The sequence below is a fragment of the Peromyscus eremicus genome, chromosome 6 (assembly GCF_949786415.1).
Source record: "Peromyscus eremicus chromosome 6, PerEre_H2_v1, whole genome shotgun sequence".
Classification (NCBI taxonomy): Eukaryota; Metazoa; Chordata; class Mammalia; order Rodentia; family Cricetidae; genus Peromyscus; species Peromyscus eremicus.
Window position 1 is genome coordinate 26,547,458 of NC_081421.1, and position 21,310 is coordinate 26,568,767.

At 46.7% G+C, this 21,310-nt stretch overlaps 1 protein-coding gene across 1 annotated transcript in view; it reads left to right on the top strand.

The window, feature by feature from the left end:
• Positions 1–21,310, top strand: part of Tnik (TRAF2 and NCK interacting kinase) — a 414,277-nt gene that overhangs the window by 321,266 nt on the left and 71,701 nt on the right. Inside the window, exons 12-14 of the mRNA XM_059265292.1 lie at positions 4,980–5,184; positions 19,556–19,666; positions 20,447–20,533. Of these exons, the coding sequence (XP_059121275.1) occupies positions 4,980–5,184; positions 19,556–19,666; positions 20,447–20,533 (403 nt within the window). The remainder of the gene's footprint in view (positions 1–4,979; positions 5,185–19,555; positions 19,667–20,446; positions 20,534–21,310) is intronic.

Genomic DNA, 21,310 nt, shown 5'->3' on the forward strand with positions numbered 1-21,310 from the left:
AAGCCAGCAGTTCTCAATTTATGAGTCGCAACCCCTTCGGTGGCCGCGTTTCAGATACCCTATACACCAAGTATTTACATTCCAGTTCATAACAGTAGCAAAATTACAGTTATGAAGTGGCAAAGAAACAATTTCATGGTTGGGGGTCAGCACCACATGAGGAGCTGTATTAGGGTAGCAGCATTAGGAAGGCGGAGAACCACTGTGTGAAGTCAACATCACCTGACAAGATTGGTTCTTGCTAAACTACCCAGGAGGTTGGGACTGAGCTCATAGGACATTAGTTTTTCTCTCTTATCTGCCACAGGCTTTCCCAAAGTTAAAGACTGAAGGAGAACTTTTTCTTCCATCAGAACATGTTGGCTGCCCCCACTTTAGCTGTATAAAGACAATGGCTGTCGAACATTTCTTTGGCGCAAAGGACCCTGTTCCCTGCTCGCAGAGAAGCCACACTCTGCTCCCAGCCCGGAAGGCTGTGTCAGGCCTCTGACTGTTCTTTGAAGAACTGAGAAATCCAGTCTTCCCAAGACTTTCTGTGTGTCAGGGGTCACTTGGTGAGACACCAGCTGTAATTATAACATGTCATTATATCACAGGAAGATGATGCACCAAGTCTCACTGTTTGAACAAGTCTAATTAGTCTTCTTGAAATCCTAAAATGTAGAAAAAGATGATGGTTTTCTAATTTTAGACACGAGACAACAGCTCGAGGATGTCACCAGGTCATACACAGAGTTAGTAATTGAGTCATTAGTACAACCAAGGTCTCCTGGTATTAGTTCAATATCAGTTAAGATTAACGGGGCGTCCTCATGGGCATGTGACATTGGCTCCCCAGTCTCATCACCTTTGCTCCTAGCATGTGACTTGTGCATACAAGCATTTCGAAGTTGTTTAGAGTTTGACAGAGACAGCAAGTTGTAGAGGGGTTCACGAGAGACTCCTAAACTGCCTGTGGAATGTCCTCAGTGAAGCTCTTGGCCTTGTCTATAGCAACATCTCACACAGATTCTAGTAACTCACCAAAACCAAACTGATACACTTGTCAACTGCCAACAACCTGCCCCTCATCCTGACACCCTCATTCCATGCCTTGTCACACTGTCACCAGCAGCCCAAAGGAAACTGCACATCATCCCTCACCATGCACATTAGATCTTTCCGTGGGCTTCATTAATTCCATCCCCAAATACTTCTCTGAGGTTCACCCCACTCACTGCTCCTTGCTGGGTCAAGTCTCCACCATGAAACACCATTAGCTAATTTGCTCTCCTATACCATGCAGACGACCATCCACTGTCAAAACAATGGATCCGCTCATGTCATGACTCAGCTGACAGCCTTTGTAGACATGGATCCCATGTCCACATATTTCCCTGATGGCCTGTCTCTGACCACTCTTGTCTCACACTCCTTCTCGCTGCCTCTGCCCCTGAGGACAGGCCAGAAAGCAGTTCTAGGACCAAACCAGCCTGTTCCCACCAAGGACCAAATTTGTTTCCCCTTCTGCCTGGAGCAGCCTTCCTCTCCATCAACTCTCACCTCCCTGGAATGGTCCTCCTGACAACCCCATTGAGAACAGAGCCCTAACCCTTATCGTACCTCAGCTCCTCACCACTGTAAATGTTAACCCTTCTGTCTTAGGTAGGGTTCCTATTGCTGTGAAGAGACACCATGATCATGACAACTCTGATAAAGAAAACATGTAATTGAGGTGGCTTACAGTTTTAGAGGTTTTAGCCCATTATCCTCATGGTGACATGGTGACATGCAGACAGACATGGTGCTGGAGCAGGAGCTGAGAGTCCTACATCTTGTGCAGGCAACAGGAAGTGGTCTGTCTCACTGGGTGTAGCTTGAGCACAGGAGACCTCAAAGCCTACCTGCACAGTGACACACTTCCTCCAATAAGGCCACACCTACTCCGACAAGGCCACACCTCCCCATTATTGCCACTCCCATTGGGGGCCATAGTCTTTCAAACCACCATAACTTTAAAGTACTATTTCTGTCTTTTCTATGGCTATTGTATATTTTATGTCTAATAATTTGCCTATCTTTCTCACAAGAAAGTAACTCTAGGAGAGCGTGTTTATCTGTTACAGGGCTTTTCTGAATTCTTACCTTCTCAGAGGAAAGGATTCAGTAGAAAAACACAGTTCAGGCAGAAGTTTACTTGACAAAACAAAGCAAACACTCTGAAGAGAGTTTGGAGTGTCCCTCCCAAAGGGGTTTGTGGCACTGTCGGTTCTGTCTTATGGATATTGAAGAACTTCTTAGAAATATCTATGAGGGAGATGGTATATTCATGGGGAAAAGTGAGGCTTTTTATTCTCAAATCATGGTGGACCAAGTCTTCCTTTTAGGGTATTTCTTCCTACAATTCTCTAGGAAACCTCATTATGGGGATATCAAAAGCATAATATAAATGACGTTATACTGAGGCTGAGGTCTTTGAGGGTGCAGACCCTTTGCTATTGCATATGGCTGGGAAAATTCCTTGGCACCTTAATTTTAGATATTGCAGTCCAATATGTCAGCAGTCTGGAGGGCATTCAACCTCAAAGAGGCACTCTGATCCTCATATGCCTAAGATATTGGTGAGTGGTAGTGGGATTTTTGGAGTAGGGGCATGTTCATGTCAGTACATATGTGTGTGCAGTTATGGGTGGGGTGGACATCTCAACCATAGGCGCCATCCTCCAGAAGTCAACCTTGCCTTTTTGAGACAAGGTCTCCTTTAGACCTGGGGCTTGCACAGTAGGCCAAACTAGCTGGCAAATGAACTTCAGAACCCCACCTGTTTACATCTCCCCAGCACTGGGGTCACAAATGCATACCACCACACTCAGCATTTCATGTGCACTCTGGGGCTCAAACTCTGGTCCTCAAATTTGTGTGGCAAGCACTTGACCAAGTGGGCTATTGCCATATCCCAAGCTATGATGTTTTGGGTTCCCTCATATCTAGCTCCTTTTGGAGACTAATCAGGATCCATGATTGGATTGCTCATAGTGTTGGCCAGTTAAGAAGTGAGGCTGATTCTGGAAAGCTGGGGCCTGGGTTTCACAATAGCAGTTAAACAAACAAGAATGGGAATGGGCTGCCGTTCAGAACTCCCTCCTCTGAGCTCCAACCCCCATTTCTTTTTTTTTTTTTTAATTTATTCAGTTCTACATATCAGCCACGGATTCCCTTGTTCTCCCCCCTCCCGCCCCCCTCACCTTCCCCCCAGCCCGCCCCCCATTCCCATCTCCTCCAGGGCAAAGCCTTCCCTGCAGACTGAGATCAACCTGGTAGACTCAGTCCAGGTAGGTCCAGTCCCCTCCTCCCAGGCCGAGCCAAGGGACCCTGCATAGGCCCCAGGACCAACCCCCATTTCTATTTCCTACCTAATGTCTAGCGGGTGTGCTCTCCCTACAGCCTGTCCTAATATCTGTTACATAGCAGAAACAAGGAATTATTTGTCCAATGAGTTTATTTTAGGTGGAAACTAAAATAAAATTTTAATTTAAATTTCACCAAAATTTAAAGCAGTGGTTCTTGGCCTTCCTAATGCTGCGACCCTTTACCACAGTTGCTCATGTTGTGGTGACCCCCCACTATGAAGTCATTTTCATTGCCACTTCATAACTATAATTTTGCCACTGTTACGAATCATAATGTAAATACCTGATATACAGTATATCTGATATGCAACCCCGTGAAAGGGTCATTTGTCCCCCAAAGGATTTGTGACCCATGGGTGGAGAACCACTGATTTAATGGGGTAGGTTTAAATAAACCTATGGGAGCCATCCTCATCTCCCTGATAGATGGCCATGAAGAACCAGAGGTCATAACTTTCTGTTGGTCACCTGCAGTTAGATTGGCGTTGGGAAGCCTGGGGCCACCAGTAATAATGCTGCAGTTTACGTCCTCTGCGCACGCACACACACACACACACACACACTTAAATATACTATGTTAAACATAACCTAGGACTTGGTCTCCTCAGGTACAGTCATCCCAAGTATGTGCTTTGTGGCTAGAACAATGCCTTTCCACAGGGATGTGTTTAGACAGGCCCCGGGCACCATGGGCTGCACAAACTTGGCCTGAGATCTTGGCTCACTGTCAACCTTGTCTTAAGCCTTGTTTCTCCTGGTCCATTTGATCTTGCCCTGAGCAGCGTGACATCTGCCTATCAGGCCTTGGGGTGAGCTGTCAAGAAGGTGCCTATGAGGGCATCTGCTCCTGTGAATAGAATAAGACCCCTCTTACTCTACCGCTCTCTCACTCTGTGTGTGTGTGTGTGTGTGTGTGTGTGTGTGTGTGTGTGCGCGCGCGTGTGCACACATCTGCACATGTGTGCACGAGTATGTACATGCACATGTATTTGTGTTGTGCTGCATTGTGTGAGTATGCATGCATGTGTGCACAGCATGCACGTGTCTAAAGGTCAGAGGACAACCCCTGCTGTTAGACTTTCCTTCCCATCTTGGAGACAGAGTCTCTCATTGTTGGTAGCTACGTACACCAGGCTAGCTGGCCTCCAAACTTCTGGAATCCTCCTCTCTCTGTCTCACATCTTCCCAAAGGATTCAAGTATTACAGACTCATGTGCTATTGTATCCAGCTTTTTTTTTTGTGGGCTCTGGGAATATGAATTGAGGCTTATGCTGGTGTAGCAAGCTCATTAACCACTGAACCATCCCCATAGTCCATGCTAGCTATTCTTATGTGTAGAGATAAGCTTGCCTACGGTCTAGAGCTTGCACACTCATTCAAGTCTTATGACACACATCTTTGCCATGCACTGGGGATGGAGTGGTGGGGACAGTCCTAGAAGAGGGTGTGATATTCCTTTAGGACAGCATATGTGTGGGATAGTCATCTGGAAAGGGGGGCAAAGCCTGTTCTCTTGAGCTCACCCCAGGACGCACAGTTGCAATGGCCCTCATCACACGTGGTACCCTAATGTTCTCTCCTGCCCGCAGCTCCATTCTGAACCTGCCAGGAGAGTCGACGCTGCGGCGAGACTTCCTGCGACTGCAGCTGGCCAACAAGGAGCGCTCAGAGGCGCTGCGGCGACAGCAGCTGGAGCAGCAGCAGCGCGAGAATGAGGAACACAAGCGGCAGCTGCTGGCGGAGCGCCAGAAGCGCATCGAGGAGCAGAAGGAGCAGAGGCGGAGGCTGGAGGAGGTGAGTACCACAAGGGCCACCACAGCCACCTCAGGGTTGGCACCACCTGCCCGGTGCTCATGCTTTTCGGCCCCATCTTACAAAATACACTTCCCTCACTCTCCGAACGGGGCCACGGCCTCCACCCTCCACCCATCTACCCCTCCTAGGCGTTCCTTGACCATCTTATTAAGATACCATCCCTCTCCTTGCTAGCATATTCTACTGCTTATCTCTATTGGCATGGCTCTGACCAACTTCAGACACTCTATATGTGGTTCCAGCTCCCCATTGGAAAGGACGTGGGTTTCTTTTCTCCCCTGGCCTTCTCTAGTGCCTAAAAGAGCATGTCACATACACTAGACCCTCGGGAATGTTTGTGGAATGAGTAAATTAACATGCAAATTAGTGAGGCAAAGCCTGAGAGGTGAAAAACAAGCACTAACTAAGCCACAGTGGACAGGCCGGTCGCCACATGCCCAGGAAAACCAGACCCTTCTTCGGATGCTCTTCTGACACCAGGAGCCACGTTCTCATGCTCCTTCCTGCCCAGGACACTTCCTGCAGCTGGCAGGCATGATCTGCTTTCAGCAGCAGATGCTGCTGTCCTCTAGACAGGAAACCTCATCACTGATCATGGGCTCTTGGATGTTACGTCCCACACAAGGTTCTCACCCTTGTAAACTGTAGATCTTTGTTTAATCCTTTTTCCTGGAACTTCATCCGCATCTCCAAGCATTCCTCCTTCCGTCAGATAAATGAGAGCCTCCAGGTCAGTAAGAAACTGAGATTGTTTAGTCATTGGGGAAACTGGAAGGCAAATGAGAAGGTCCACAACTGTATGGGAGCAGGATGGTAATGTTAGGGGTCTCCCGAATTCCAGTCTACTCCTTGCTCATGGGTTCCTTGATTATGCTTTTTAAAATGGCCCACTAGAGAGTGAGAGGTTGGGGGCTACAGGATCAGATCACCTTTTTAACAGCCCATCATGGTTCAGATTCCCTCATTTAATCCTATGAGGACCTCAGGTCACTTTTCAGTAAATCCTGGCAACCTCCTTAGGACCCTGGGACATTATTTTCAGACCTTCAACAATAATCCTCTACATTTACAATGATTTGTTTATTGAGTGACTTCTATGTGCAAGCTACCACGCAGGGAGTTGCTCGTATGTGGAATCCTGTATATCATTTTCTCTCAAGAAGTGCATTTTCTGTCTTTATTTTTCATTTTTCCTTCCCTTGTACCTGCTATGAGATATCTGAGATTTCTACCTTTATTTATCAAGTGACTAAGTGACAATTTCTAGTGATTGTGAAGCACTGACCACATGACATTTAACAAGGAGACAATGAGGAGTGAATATGAGCAAAATATGTGATATGTGCATATAAAATGCTGTAATGAAAACCAGTATTATGTGTGCATACTTTTTAAGCTTTGAAAATTAAAAAGAAAAGAAATGGAAAACAAAGAGGACAGTGAGTGTCCGGTAACGGCAGAGCGAGGTGCATGCTGGTCTCTCCGATCCCAGTGTCCATGTGAGGGTTCCGAGACAGTATTACAGGTGTGAATCAGAGCCTTGAGTGCTGGTCCTCAGAGGTGGACTTTGAGACCTTCTGTGAATAGCAATCAGGACACAATGTGCTTTCCAATCTGTGTGTAAGTTTAGGACACTCGTGTAAAGATACCCACCACGTGAGAGGTGTAAAGTCCCTGCTCTCTTCTCTTCTGAGTGTGGTGGATAGAGGCCCCATGGTAGGGCATAGGTAAAGTGAACATGTAAGGTATAGAAGTGACCTCTGGTTACCCCCTGGGGCACAGACCGAGAGTCTTAGAGTCTGGCAGCTGTGCTGAGCTATTGCTGCCTGCAACCTGCCCAGGCCACCCACGGCTCTAGACTGGCCCCCAGCCAAGGACCACAGTTTCCCTTAATCTCTCAGACCTCTGGAACACCATAGACTCTGCTCCTTGGACTTAAAGACCTCCTCCTTCTGGGTGGCTCAAACCCTCTACTGAACTGCTCCCTGAACATTGTCTGGCTTGTTTTTCTTGGTGATGCATTTCCAGGTTCCTGCTTCCTGGGTATCACAGTCTCCCTTGGTGGGGCATTTCCAGGTCCCCAAATCCCGGGTATCACAGTCCCCCTTGGTGGGGCATTTCCCAGGTTCCGCTTCCCGGGTATCACAGTCTCCACCACTTCGGCTCCATTTGGTTACTGGTTCATTATCATTGGTTTCAGGCTAAAAGCGCTGGCCAGGGAGCCCTGGACAATCCACACTACCAAGCTCATGAGCATTTAAAATTCACAGGGTTCTCACCATGTAAAGAGCAGATGTGGCCTTCACGTTTTTAAAATGTTGGTGTGTCTGTATATGTTCATATGGATGTTCACATGGGAGTGCACATGCTCATGTGTGCATGTCTGTACAGGTCAGGATGCAACCTCACATGGCAGGTGCTGCCCATCTTTTCTCTGGTGATGGGTTCTCTCACAGGTCTGAAACTTGCTAAGTAGGCTAGGCCAGCTGGCCGGGAAGCCCAGGACCTTCCTGTCTCCACCCACCTGGTGCTGGCTTTACGAATACGCGCCAGGACACCCAGCGTGTTTTATGTGGGTTCGGGGACTGAACCTGTGTTCTCTTCCTTGTAGAGCAAGCACTTTCCTTGCTGAGCTACCTCTCCAAACCCAGTTCGTTTGTTTGTTTGTCACATGAACTCTGGGCTGCTAGACCCAAGTTCTTAGTCAGTATGAAGTCTTCCCAGAGGGCAGCTCCAAGCTAAATCATGTGTCGTGTTCGGGGGCTTCGCTACAGAGTCTATGCTTCATGACACTGTTTTACTCCTAGCCCTGGCTTGTAGCTCTGTGGTAGTTTGCCTTGCACAGCTGATGATCTCTGGGCCATGGCAAAGCAGCAGTGCTGAGCAGGTGTTCAGTGTTGAACTAGGTTCTCCTTCACACACCAGGCCAGTGCTACTGCAAGGCCTCCTCTGTGTTCTTCAGTGGCATTTATGGGCACGTCCGCCATGGGTGTGAGGAAGGCAATGTGCACAGAGAGACCCCCTGAGCTCCATGGCCTGAGTGGAATATGTCTGCATGCATGAGGGCTGAACCTCCTGCTGTGTGATGGTCAGTGGGAACCAGGCTTCTTGGAAGAATCTGGAGCACGTGGATTTGGTCATTTACACTGGCTTTATCTTTGTGGACCTTTCTCTTGCCCAGGGTGTGTCCAACCAGCCACCCACAGGCAGGCACATGAGGCCACATGCAGCCCAGAATTGCTATGAATGTGGCCCAGCCAACTTACTTAAAGCACCCTCAGTTTGTGTGTGTGTTTTTTGTGACTCTGTTGTGGTGTCGTCAGGAATAAACCTGCAGATGTCAATGCCATGTCCTAATGTTAAATGCTATAGCTTAAGGGAGGAAAGCAGATTGTCACATAATGGGTTGGCTGTAAGTACTGAACCTGGACCACAACAATCCTTGCTCCCAGAGAGTCCCCTCCTGTATCCCTATCCTTATCTGCCAGCCTAGCCTGCGGTAAACACTTGTGTCTCTGGTGACTAGCACAGGAACTCGGGCTGCATGGGCACGTAGAAACTGTGTAGTTCTGCTTGAGAATTTAGCTTCCTTTGGTCATATGAGCTTTTGTGGGCATGCTGGGAATTATATTCTCAATTCTGAATAAAGGCCTCCTGGCTGCCTACCTGGTATCACAGGAATGATGGGCTGGAGCTCTCATATTTAGTGACCTCAGATGTCAGCTCCCACCAGGGGTCCCTAAGGACACTTTCTGTGCCCTTTGCTTTTGTTCTGTGCCTGCTTGCATATGGCTGGGATCTAATCAGTGTGGGTAATTCTCAGAAGGACTTTGACTATAGCTGAATGTAGTCATGGATCTGCTTAGACAAGGGGCATGGCCTGTGGCTGATTAAATGGTGGTAACCAGACTAGTTTTGACCGGTGATACAGTAAAATACATAAGTAAGTTCCAGGAACTTGCTGAAACTCAGCCAAGGTGAGTCAGTTCATCACTGGTGACAAAACTACACAAGGATCCTCTCCTATTTTTTTCCGGCTCCATAAGCATTTTTATTACTCAGCTGGGACAGACCTCCCCTTGGCACTGTGCATCAGAGCAAGCTGGCCCCTGGAAGTGCTGTGGCCCTGCTCTGAAACAGACTAATGAATTTGGATAAGGTCCCTGGCGCTGATTGATCTTGCATAGAAATTTTTGAAAAGACCAGTGGTTTCTCTCAATTTGCCATCATAGTAATGGGAAAATTTAAGAGTCAATATGTAGGAGCCAGATATTGAAGCTCCCCTTCAGACAATGAAGTAGAAGACTATTGAGAAAGATGCAGTATTTTAGTCAGCAACATCCACTTAAAGAACCAGATGTGATGGATGGCCCACACCTGTAATCTCAGTATTTGGGAGTCAGAGACAGGAGGATTGCTATGAGTTCAAGGCCAGCCTAGGATGCATTTCAAGACCCTATCTCAAAAACAAAACACAAATGAATCATCCCCAGCCCCTCGTGCTGCCAAAACCAGGATCCTGGCTTCCTTTTTTACTGTGTGGCTCTGAGTGCATTCATTAGCATTCCTCTGCCTCAGTTTCCACTCTTCTAAAACTCAGTGTAACAATAGCATCATGTGCAGCTATTAACCAAGCAATTCCCAGAAACCTCCAGCATATCGCCAACATGTGATGTTCTGGGGGCAGTAACTGTTGCTGTTCTGACTAAGGCCAGGGGAATTTTCAACGTTGGAGCTTCTTCCTGTATGCAGCGAAACCTGGAATTTATGAAAAGAAATGTGCCAGAAGGCAAGCACCTTCTCACACTTTGGAATGAACACTTGTTACAACACCCACTCAGAATGTGGTGGGAAAGGAAAACAGTCTGGTAGGTGAGTGTGAGAGTAAACTACACCAGCTTTGTAGGCCAGGAGGCCAGGTTTAATTCCACCTCCGTGGTCTTGGGAGTTACTTAACCTCTCTGAACCTCAGCTTCTTTACCTCAGCATAGTTACATTGACTTCGGAGGATCACTGTGGGAACTATGTGAAAAACACGCCTGACACAAGACATAGGTTAAGATTTTTGTACGAATGTTTTGTTGTATTCAGGAACGGTGAGAGACTAAGTCAGCAAGGATCATTTATTTTACTTTTATAGAGAAGATTGTTTTTATTCTATTTTCACTAATGTGCCTTTCCCATCCACCCCTTTGTGGTGGCTTTTTCCTGAAAGCACCTTGTTCTTTGTGTTCTGGCTTTCTGCCGGCTGTGAGCTTCTCGGTGGTAACTGGCCTGGCCAGCCCAGGGCAGCATCCCCGGGGAGCACCTTGTCAGTAGGGCCGCCGCCACTTTGGACCTCTGCTTTGGCCAGCGGAGCCCGTAATACTGCGCAAAGATCTGTCTGTAGAAAGATGGTCTTACCCATATTTCTTTCTGTCGTTGTCTTAGTTTCTTATTTGTTGCTCTGATAATACACCTGACCAAAAGCATCTTGAGGAAATAGGGGTTTGTTTGTCTTACAACTTCATGCTGTAGACTATCATTGAGGGGGAAAAAATAAAAGTGGAAACTCAAATCAGTTAGTCTGGTTAAATCTGTAAATCAAGAGCAGAAAGAAACACATCCATGCTGCCGACTTGCTAGGTACTTACACTTAGCTGTGCTTCTTCACCTACGCCGTCCAGGACATCTGTGCAGGGAATGGTGCTGCCCACAGTGGGCGGTCTTCCCACGGCAGTCAACAGTCAGGACAGTCCTCCATAGACATGCTCACCTGATCGAGGCAATTCCTCAGGTGAGGCTTCCTTCCCAGGTGATTTCTAAGTTGTGGCAAGTTGACATTTAAAACTAACCACCACAACCATTAAGTATAATCCCTGCATTACTATCAAGTGGTTATATGAAGGCTTGTCTAAGATCTAAACAAGACCCATAAGATAGAGATCTTGTCAGGTCTGCATAGTAAGCTTCTGGCAGGAGAGACACAGAGCCCTAGGAGTGGTTATTCACCAAGAAGACGGGCACATTAGCTTTGCTGCCAATCTCCACCCCGCCATTTTCTGCCTTAGTCATCTTGAGCAAGCCCTGATTTTTTTACTCATCAGCTTACTCATTTACAAAATGGGATAATAATCATTTGAGAGATTGAGTCAATTCATAAAAAGAATTTATAACAGTATCTAGTGATCTCTGGCCACGGTGGCATGTGCCATAACAGTATCTGGTAATTGCTGGGCATGGTGGCATGTGCCTATAATTCCAGCACTTAAGAAGCAGAATTATCCATAGTTCAAGGGTAGTATAGTATACACTGCACGGTTGAGGCCAGCCTGGGCTGCACAGGATCATGTTTCAGAAGACAAACAATGAAGGGAGGGGGCCCACTACTCAGTCAGTCCCAGAGAGCTTGCTTTTGCAGCAGGAGGTCTAGCTTTGTGTGCGTGCTTCTGAGCCCTGTGGAGGGAGGGTTTTAAACCCCATACTGAGGTTAGAGATGCTGCTGAAAGGTGTCCTCGCTTTGTACAGACCCCTTCCTATGCTTTTCAAGAATGGAGAGGACTGCCTGGTATCTGGTGCCTACTACTTCTAATGTTACAGAACAAGATTAGAGTCAGACAGGCACTAACCCTTGGTTTATCTAGCGTGCCTTTGATTACAAACATGCAGAATTAGTAGTCAAGGCCTGCCTGAACACGCATCATGGGTCACAGGCCTGACCTCCATCATCCAGGGTCTTCTCGCAGCCTCTGTTGTTATGACCGGTCCATGTGCCTTGTAGTTCAGTTTTCTTAGTTATGCCTTACCTAGGAGATCTACAATAAAATGGTGTCATTGGGACATTCATTCACAGGACACTAAAATGGGACTGTTTCCATTTCTACTTTTGTTCTCTTCAGTGAGCCTCTTGAGTAGACCATCACCTACACAGTGATCTCAGCCAGCTGCTCTCCAAAAGCGGGAACAGCGTTGGTCAGACAAGCTCGCTTACCTGTGGCCATGCCTCCTTACAAACTCACGGGCTTTGGCAGCACATTCCTATTTCTTTCTTAACAACTCCCAGTGTTGGAAAATGTATCTTGCTATTGACTCAGCCCTTGTGATATGCTACATTCAAATACATTCTGCCAAACATCCAAAATGCCTTCCTCATCAGCGCAGGAAATGGTTGAAGAGTTCTCCTTTCTACAGGGGATGTAATTCGGCACCTTCAATGTCAGCTCAGACACCCTGGAATGGCCCTCTCTGTGAATGCAGTATCCATTAACTCACTGATAACACACTTGTTTCCATGGCACTCAGTCCCAGGCTCTCTCACTGGGGCTTTGGAGTGTTAGGGCAGGAATTAAAGAGTTTTGTCTGCACTTGACATTTATGCCAAGCCACAGAGCCTTGTGTATTAGGGATGACCACTGCGCCATTCTTGTTCCTCTGTGTGGTGCCTGGAGAAGCCCTCGTAGCTGGTTCCTGGAGAAACTGAGACTGGGAGATAACCAGGAGCTCATGAATAATCACGTTAACAACCATTCATGGCAGAAATGGGATTAGATTTCTTCATTAAGTTTGCTCAAGGCAAAACCAGCCTAGAACCTTCCTTTCCCCTTTTATTCGTAAAAGAGAAGCTTGCACATGTGTTCTCAGGGAGCTTAGCCATGGGCTGCCTGCTGATCAAAGGGGGCCTTCAGTAGAGACGAGGCTTCCTTCCGGCCTCGGATTAAAGCAAATGCAGAAAGAAGGGATGGACTATCTCTAGCCTGTCTACCTTTCCAGGGCTCTCTGGTTACTGTTCCTATGAAGAAAGGGTCAAGACAGAAAAAGGAAAATTAGCAAAAACACAGACATGGTTCACTTGGTATACATGCATATGTCAGAACTACGCAGAGTATATGCCCTGGCTATCCACTTACCACAGACCAGACTCCAGTAAGATGCTGGCCTGGGTGCAGTGCTGTCCTTAGCTGCACAATGGAGTGATGGGTGTACTTGTCTCAAAAGGAGGGGAAACTAGACAAGGTAACAGGAGTAAGAGCCTTAGAAACGTACATGATACCACAAGAGGCGCATGGTGTCATAAACTCGTAGAACTTTGATCCTGTTATTTGGCATTACTATTCCTTTCATTCTGTTTATTACACTGGTGTGTTATAAAATCATAGGTATCTGGCCACTTCATCGTTCTTCTGCCCTGCCTACTTTAAAAAATGCTTGGCACTCTACTTTTCATGACAAGGCACCCATGCCCTCCTTCTGCAGAGGGTAGTTTTCAATGGTCTTTCCCAAATTGAAACTTGGGCAAACACTAGACACAGAATGTCCAGATATGTATGAACGCCTTTGTCACAAGTACAGCTCCTAGAAAGCTTGAGGTGAGCAGTCCTATTTAAAGTGAGGAGCATGTGTCATGCGTAGCCGATTCAAAGGACCACAGTGGCCCTTTCATGCAGAGCACCCTTGATCACAGAGCCCCTGAGCTGAAGGGATGGTTTGAGGCCCTTGCTGAGAAGCTGGACATCATCCTGAAGTAGCTGCTCTCCAGTCCTCTAGAGGGCAAGCCAGATCTGTCATGGTCCTAGTGGGGTCCCCTCTCACCACTTCCAGGAGGTCACCCTGGAACTCTCCAAGGGCAGCCCAGCACTTTTCATTCAGAATCTTTTTTTTTCCTTTGCAAGGCAGCACATCCTGGCTCAGACCCTTTGAAGGGCTACAGGGCCACTGCATTAGAAGTTTAGATGATAGTATCTAACTCAACATACAACACTGACTCCCTCATTAAACGTTTATAGAGAACATATTTCTGATCCAGTGTTCTATCTCCAAGCCTTCCTGACTCCTCTCCCTACCCAACTACATGAACATTACAATTAGGAAATATTCTCAAGTGTGGGTGTCTCCCTGGGCTCATAGGATGGAAATGTGGTCGGTATAGAAGATGGACATAGGGCCAAGGCTTGTTTGTTGTCTACTATTTGTTATCTTTCTCCGTAACTTTTCTTCATTCCAAAAAGAGAACTTAATGTTGCTTATAGTGGTTAATACAAGTAAAAATATAATATATAAGAAAATAAAAAGGAACATAAAATAGAAGGGAAAGGTGAGTTGAAAGCAGGACCTGGGCTGGTTCATTGAATTCTTACGTAACGTGACATTCAGTGAGCACAGCTGGAGATGTAGCCATCAGTATGGCTCTGAGCATCCTGGCACCTAAGAAACCCAACAAAGATCCCAGTTGTCCATCAGAGGAGAAGGTGTGCCCTGTAATGTCACGCAGGAGTGACTGTGTGTCCCCACGCCTGTGAGAAGTCTGTCTGAGGGTTGCAGTGACAGCCTCTGGCAGGAATGTGAAGACTGAAAGCTTTAATACTTCCTCACTGAAACTGACTAACCAGCTCACTTGAAAAGAACATCCACCTCGGAGCGCCCTAAGTGGACGGGCAAGCGGAGGATCAGAACTTGCCTGGGGACGGCTAATCTTCCTTGTCAACTTGACTGGATTTCGAATCACCTCCAGGCATATCTGAGAATGTCTCCAGACAGGTTTAGCTGAGGATGGTGGCACCAACCCCTGGGCTGAGAGTCCAGAGGAAAGAAGGAAGGAGAAGGCAAGCTGAGCACCAGCTTCCAATCTCTCCACTTCCTGACTCAGTGGGACCAGCTGCCTCCCACTCCTAACTCCACATCTCCCTGACCATGATGGACCGTCAAACCCTGAGCAGAGAGAAGCCCTTCCTTCCTTCAGTGGTTTTTGTCAGATGTTGGGCACACCGAGGGAAAATAGCAATTCTACCTCTCCTCCGTTGGTGCAGAGCCACAGAAGGCATACGTGCAGGAAGGGCCACATCTACACCAAATAATAAGGCGTTGATTGTATCACTTGGAGAACATGCAGGGCCACTGCTATCCTTCACTCCCCAACCAGAAGGAAAACCATTGAAACTCTATGAAGAACCAACTGAATTTCTAATTTTAAGGAAATCAGCTTTTAGCAATGCCTCCCAGAAGATATAGATGAGAACTTCTAGCCCACCCCTTGTGAGTGGCATTATCTGCCAAAAACTGTCATCTGGTTGGTTAAAGACATTCTCTCTGATGGCAGGACCATGCTAATCATTACATAATTCAAATGCAACCTAAGAATGCTAATTTAATCTTCCTCCCCATTCTTTCCAGCTCAGTTTGCAGCCTTATTTTATTTTCATACTTTTCTCCAACGTGGCAAATAGTTGTATCAGGACCAGTTAATTGCAGGTGACTGGTTTGGTTGCTGTTTGGATTTTGCAACGTTCTCAGTCTCATTTGGGCATTCTGTGAAGGACTTCTAGCCTATGAGAGACGTCTCAGAAGAGCAGGTCTGATTTCAGTTTCTGGAAGGCTTCCTTGCACTCAGTCCTAGTTTTCTTTCTGTTGCTGTGACGAATACCCTGACTAAAAAGCCACTGTGGAGAGAAGGGGTTTATTTAGCTCAAAATTTCACCTTGCCATCCAGTATTGCATAAAGTCAAAGCGGGAACTCAAGTGGCCGGTCACATCACATCCACAATCGAGAGCAGGGAGAAACAAATCAACAATGCTGCTTGCTTTCAGCTAGCCTTTCTCACTCTGTACAGCCCAGCCATGAAGTGGTGCTGCCCATAGTAGGCTGAGTCCTCCTCCATCAATTATCAAGATAGTTCCCTACAGACACGCTCACAGGGCAATCTGATCTAGACAATTCCCAAATCAAAACTCTTGTCCCAGGTGATTGTAGGCTGTGTCAAGTAGACAGTTAAAATCGTCTAGCACATTCCCCTTGGGTTGTTCTTCCGGCCTTCAGCCATCAATACAACAAATATGAGCAGCGACACAATGTGTGTGAGAAACATACAAGGCAAGAGCTGGAGGGCTGCGAAGACGGCTCAGCCGGTAGAAGGACTTACTGATCTTGTGAAGAACCATGGTTCAGTCCCTAGGATCCACACTGGGTGGCTAACAGTTGCCTGTGATCCCAGTTCAGGGGGATCCAACACCCTCTTCTGGCCCCTTAGGGTGATATGTGTGTGTGGTATACATAAATTCATTCGGGCACATACACATACACAAATAAAAATTAAGTTAAATAAATCATTTTTAAAAGATCAAACCTAGAATAGAGACACATAGTAGCTTTCAATCTAGATCACAAAATTGATAAAACTAACACAAAAAGTAATATAAATCATGATGCAATACATGTCATTAGTACTGATTAGAAGAAAATACCAAAATGCTTTAAAAGAATAGTGTGTTAGTGTCTTCTCCCCCCTCCCCCCCCGCACCCCTGTCCCAAGGGTTTTGTTCTGTTGAGTTCCAGACACCTTTCCTTTGAACAGAGTCTCACTCTATAGCCCTGACTGATCTTAAATTCCTGGTATTCCTTCTGCCTCAGCCTCCCCAGTGCTGGGTAGGATTACAGCCACACAGCATCCTGTCTAGCACAACACATCGCTACATGTACCTGCCAGGTACCATGACCTATGCGAGGCTGAAGTTGAGCAGGAGTTGAGCCATGGCCTTGTCCTCTAAGAGCTGCTTATAGAGAGAGCCACCAAAGGCAGAAATTTTCTTTGATCTGTTTTGATATGTCTCTTCCAACAGCCTCATGCCCAAAAGGAGAGACCATAAACATCTTTCTAGGAAAGGCATCAACCTTGAGCACACAGTTGGAAATTGGCAGGGTGCCCTCAGAAGGCTGGGGAGGTAATTTATTTTTCTAACTTCACAGCGGGAACCGAAGCCCTGGCAGATGCCTCCATGTGTGACCAGTGGCTGATCTGAGTGAGATCGTTATTAATTATTAGCCACTTTTGAGTGTCTTTCTCAGAAGCTGCAGAATACTTGGGAAGCCCTACCTTCTTCAGTTGCGATCAATACTGTGTGTGCCTTGCGTGAGAACCTGAGTGGCATGTAATTATAAAACAGTATTGATTCCTGGCAGACGGACTGAAAAGGGACAAATCTTCCACATAAGATTCAGCTAAATCTTCAAAGGGCTTGATTATTTTTTCCTCAAGAAAGAAACCAATAAGAGTAACAAATTTGAAATGTTAGCTAAATGAGGGCTATTTCCTGCCAGGAGCCAGATCAGTACACATAATTATTTTATTCTCTGGGCTGGCGCTAATTCACATCAGCTGAGTGTTGGAAATGCCTCTGATTTGGGTCTGCAATCCAAACTATTCAGTCAGTTCCTATGATGGTGTTTTCCCCTTGTGTTCCTCTGAATTATTTTTTCTGTGAAACAAATAATTGCTTGTCTGGGATCAGCATACCCCTGTTTTTCCTTCTCTTTGTTACATGATACAGGATGCTCCTTAGCCCAGAGCTCCACCCATTCTCAAGTTCACCGTCACAAGAACCTCCCTCTTTTATGTTTGCATGCTTAATTCCTAAGTAGGCGTCCAGGCCAGTCGTTTGTTTTATTGATTGATTGATTTACTTATTTACTTATTTATTTTGTTTTTTGAGATAAGTTTCTCTATATAACTGGCTGTCCTGGAACTCACTCTGTGGACCAGGCTGGCCTCGAACTCAGAGATCACCTGACTCTGCCTCTCTAGTGCCTGGATTAAAGGCGTGCGCCAGTCACTTTAGAGTGACTAGAAACCTGGAACCTTTCTTCCTTTGTGCAACTTCTCCTTCCTTAGCAGTAAGGATAGCAGTGGTACCCAGCCTGCCTTTGTTACATAATCAGTGCCCTCTTGGCTCCTGTCTAGACCTGTAGGAAGGCCTCACCCTGCCTTGTTAGTGCCTAATAGTTGTTGGGAACTTTTTGAAAATGCAAGCCCTATTGCATCATGTGGCTGCACAAAGCCCTGCAGGGTCTTCTCCTCACGTACAGGGCAAGATAGATAAGTAGTTGTCAAGTCTGAGTCCCAAAGGGTAGTTTCTTTCTGAAGATTCTGAGGTCACTGATAGACAGCACACACTGGTGAACTGGAAAAGCTAGAGGAACAAGGCTTTCCCCCAGCATCCTTGGCATTTTGAGGGCCTGTGGCCGACAGCTGTGGTAGAATGGCTCTTTCCCTGGTTTTGCAGGACTGACTTGTCAGTGGAATGGAGGCTGTTCTCTCTGGAACATCTCACCCCTCCTCACCATGCAATGAAGTGCCGTGAGAATGTCACAGGGAGTGAATGGTCCCTGGTCTGTTTTCTCAGAACCTCCTAACTGAGGAAAAAGAAATCAAAGCCAGTACAGGTCTGACACAAAAGGCCCACAGCTGTTCCCCATACAGTGTGAGTGGTACTGGAGAGCACATTGTTTTAAATGTGATCCTGTGCATTGCAAGATCTTTGGTATATCTGCCCCATGCTAAATGCCAGTCATGTGGCTCCAGTTACTAGGACAGCCACCAAAGCCATTCACATGCCCCTACACACTTTCGAGAGTGTTCTGGAGATGGGGAATGGCACCACCCCTACCTGAGGAGTACCTGCCCCTGAGCTTGGTTCTCAGGTTTCCTAAGCACCCCTGCTCCTTTTCTGAAAGCAGAAAGAGGAGCCAGGTTAATTTGGGGGTTTTCTGCCACATTTCCTCTCTCCCTATCTATAGAATAGTTGAGTTTAGGTCCCGGAGCATATGGCTGCCTTTGAAGTCTAGCTCTGCTATTTACTAGGGCAGACCTTAAACAGTAACGGGACTTTGAACAACAACTTTTACTCTCCCCATGCCTTAAATTCGAATATAAACTGGGGATAATGACATCTACCTCAAAAGGCATTTTTGAAGATTAAATAAGATAGACACATAGCATGTCGATCGCTCTGTCCACTCTTGGGCGGGGCAATTGTATGAGGTGAGGATGGTGAGGTGATGACGGTGTTCTCTTAGCATAGGGTCTTACCTGAGTAAGAAGGTGACATCTGCATTTACAAATGAGTCCTCCAGCAAACAGAGAAGCAGCTTGGTATGAGCAACAGAGATGTGGTCTGGGTGGGAGTCTATAAGTTCTGTTCAGTATGTGGCCTTGAATATCCACTCTACTTATCTGAGTCTTATCTTGGGAATCTTTGTATGGCATGGTATCAGAATGACTGGAGGATGTAAGTATTGCAATGGATTTCAAGGGTCTATGACAGGTCAAAGATGGCTGGTGTTTTGTAGCCTGGTTTGGCAATCCCAAATGGCCACAGAAAGATCGTGTCTTGGCGAGAATCCACATCCATAGCAAATGTCAACGTGGTCTACGTAACTCCAGATCTCTTGGTATCACCCCTCCTTTCCAATGGGTCCCCCAGTAGCCCAGGAGGAAAAGCCCTGGAGCACTTGGGTGTCTCTCCTTGAGAGCTCCTGTCTGTCACGGGGCAGATCTGGTGCTAATATCACCACTGTTACCATGATGTCGTCTGTCACCCACAGCAACAAAGGCGGGAGAAGGAGCTCCGGAAACAGCAGGAGCGGGAACAGCGCCGGCACTATGAAGAGCAGATGCGTCGGGAGGAGGAGCGGAGGCGCGCAGAGCATGAGCAGGTACGGGGAAGTGGAGAGCGCCCCCCCAGCGGGCCCCTTGGGAACTACAGCACCAGGGATTTCTGGGATGTGAAACCTACTAGTCTCCAAGAACTGTTCTAGTATGGCTTTTGCTTTTTCTCAAGCAACCAGTTCTCACCTATCCAAACAGTCAGGAGCACAGCTCGAATTCAATGCTCATGCTTCCTACCCAAGCCAGGGCCTCCCCTGGCATACCTAGAACTTCTGACTCCCCTGCATGGAACCAAGTTCCCGTTCTTCCATCACTGAAGATGAGCCATGCTACTCAGGCTATTTGTGCTCTCCAACTCCAACTATTTGTGGCCTCTCTGATTGATGAAATCACAGTGTGAGTCAGCAAGCTCCAGGATGGATCTATTACAAAGACTGAGCACGCTAGCCTTGCGCATATGTTCTATACCTGCTGTTGGCTTAGAGCCTCAGAACTTCGCGGCACTGTTAATTCCGTGGAGTCCATAAGGAAGGAGCCTACCAACAAGCTTTAACTTAGAGCTGCTTTCATTAAACCCAAAGAGACAGTGAAATGCCGGGCATCTCAGTCAGCTGCTACTGGCGAGGGGGGCTGTGCTTTTGACTGCATTGAAAGCCTTGGCTTTGCTATGGCCTACTCTTCCTGCGTGGTGAGGTGTTGGGTACTTTTTCCCTTCCTTTCCCCTGCGTTTCACTTGGAAGCTCCTGTCACCTGTGCAATTACTGGTTCTTTCTCTCTCTTTTCCTCTCTTTCCATTCTTCCCACTTCTCTGCTGCCTGCCTCTCCAGGAATACATCAGGCGACAGTTAGAGGAGGAGCAAAGACAGTTAGAGATCTTACAGCAGCAGCTCCTGCATGAACAAGCTCTACTTCTGGTAATGGGAAAGTCACACACCAGCGGACCTGCCTGGTGTTACTCCTGAGTGTGTGCGTGTGCGTGCATGTGTGCGTGTGCGCGTGTCTGCATATATATGTCTTTGTGTTTCCTCCTCCTAACATGCCAATTAAAAATATGAGGTCTTCCCTTCCAACCTCCTAGACCTCAGAATCTCACAGAGGCCTCATATAATTTCCTGACCCTGTTTGCTAAGTCCTCAACCATTTAGCACACTTTATTAACTGCCTCTATTTGCGAAACTTTAGCATGAATCCAGCCTTATTGTAAGTTCAAACTGCATTCCAGACCCACTGTGTTTATTGCAGAGTAATTTTTAAAGCCATTTGCAACATGCTGGAATACAATCACAGCAAATGCACCTCGGCCATGGAGCCTGCTCGGCCCTGCAGTCATTTCTCATTTGCAGGCCGTTAGTCCTGCCCTTACAATGGGAACAGTTTGTTTCTTGCTCATGCTGTATCCACTGGAAGAATTTTTATTATTATTACTCTATAGCTCTCCAAATGGGCTTCTTGGTGCAAGCTCTTTCATTTTTTTAATTCAATTTTTTATTTGATGGCATTCTGTTATTTTTTTTAACTTTGTACATAAGCTTGCTAATAGCTTTAGTTAGTACAGGTTTTATTTAAAGGATGGTGATCTCTGGTTGTTTATTTGGTTGTACACTCTATCATATATGTTTGAATGACCAAATTACCAAGTTAGGAACTCCTAGGGCTGAGAGTCTGAATACCCTGCATCTAGGTTGCAGTTC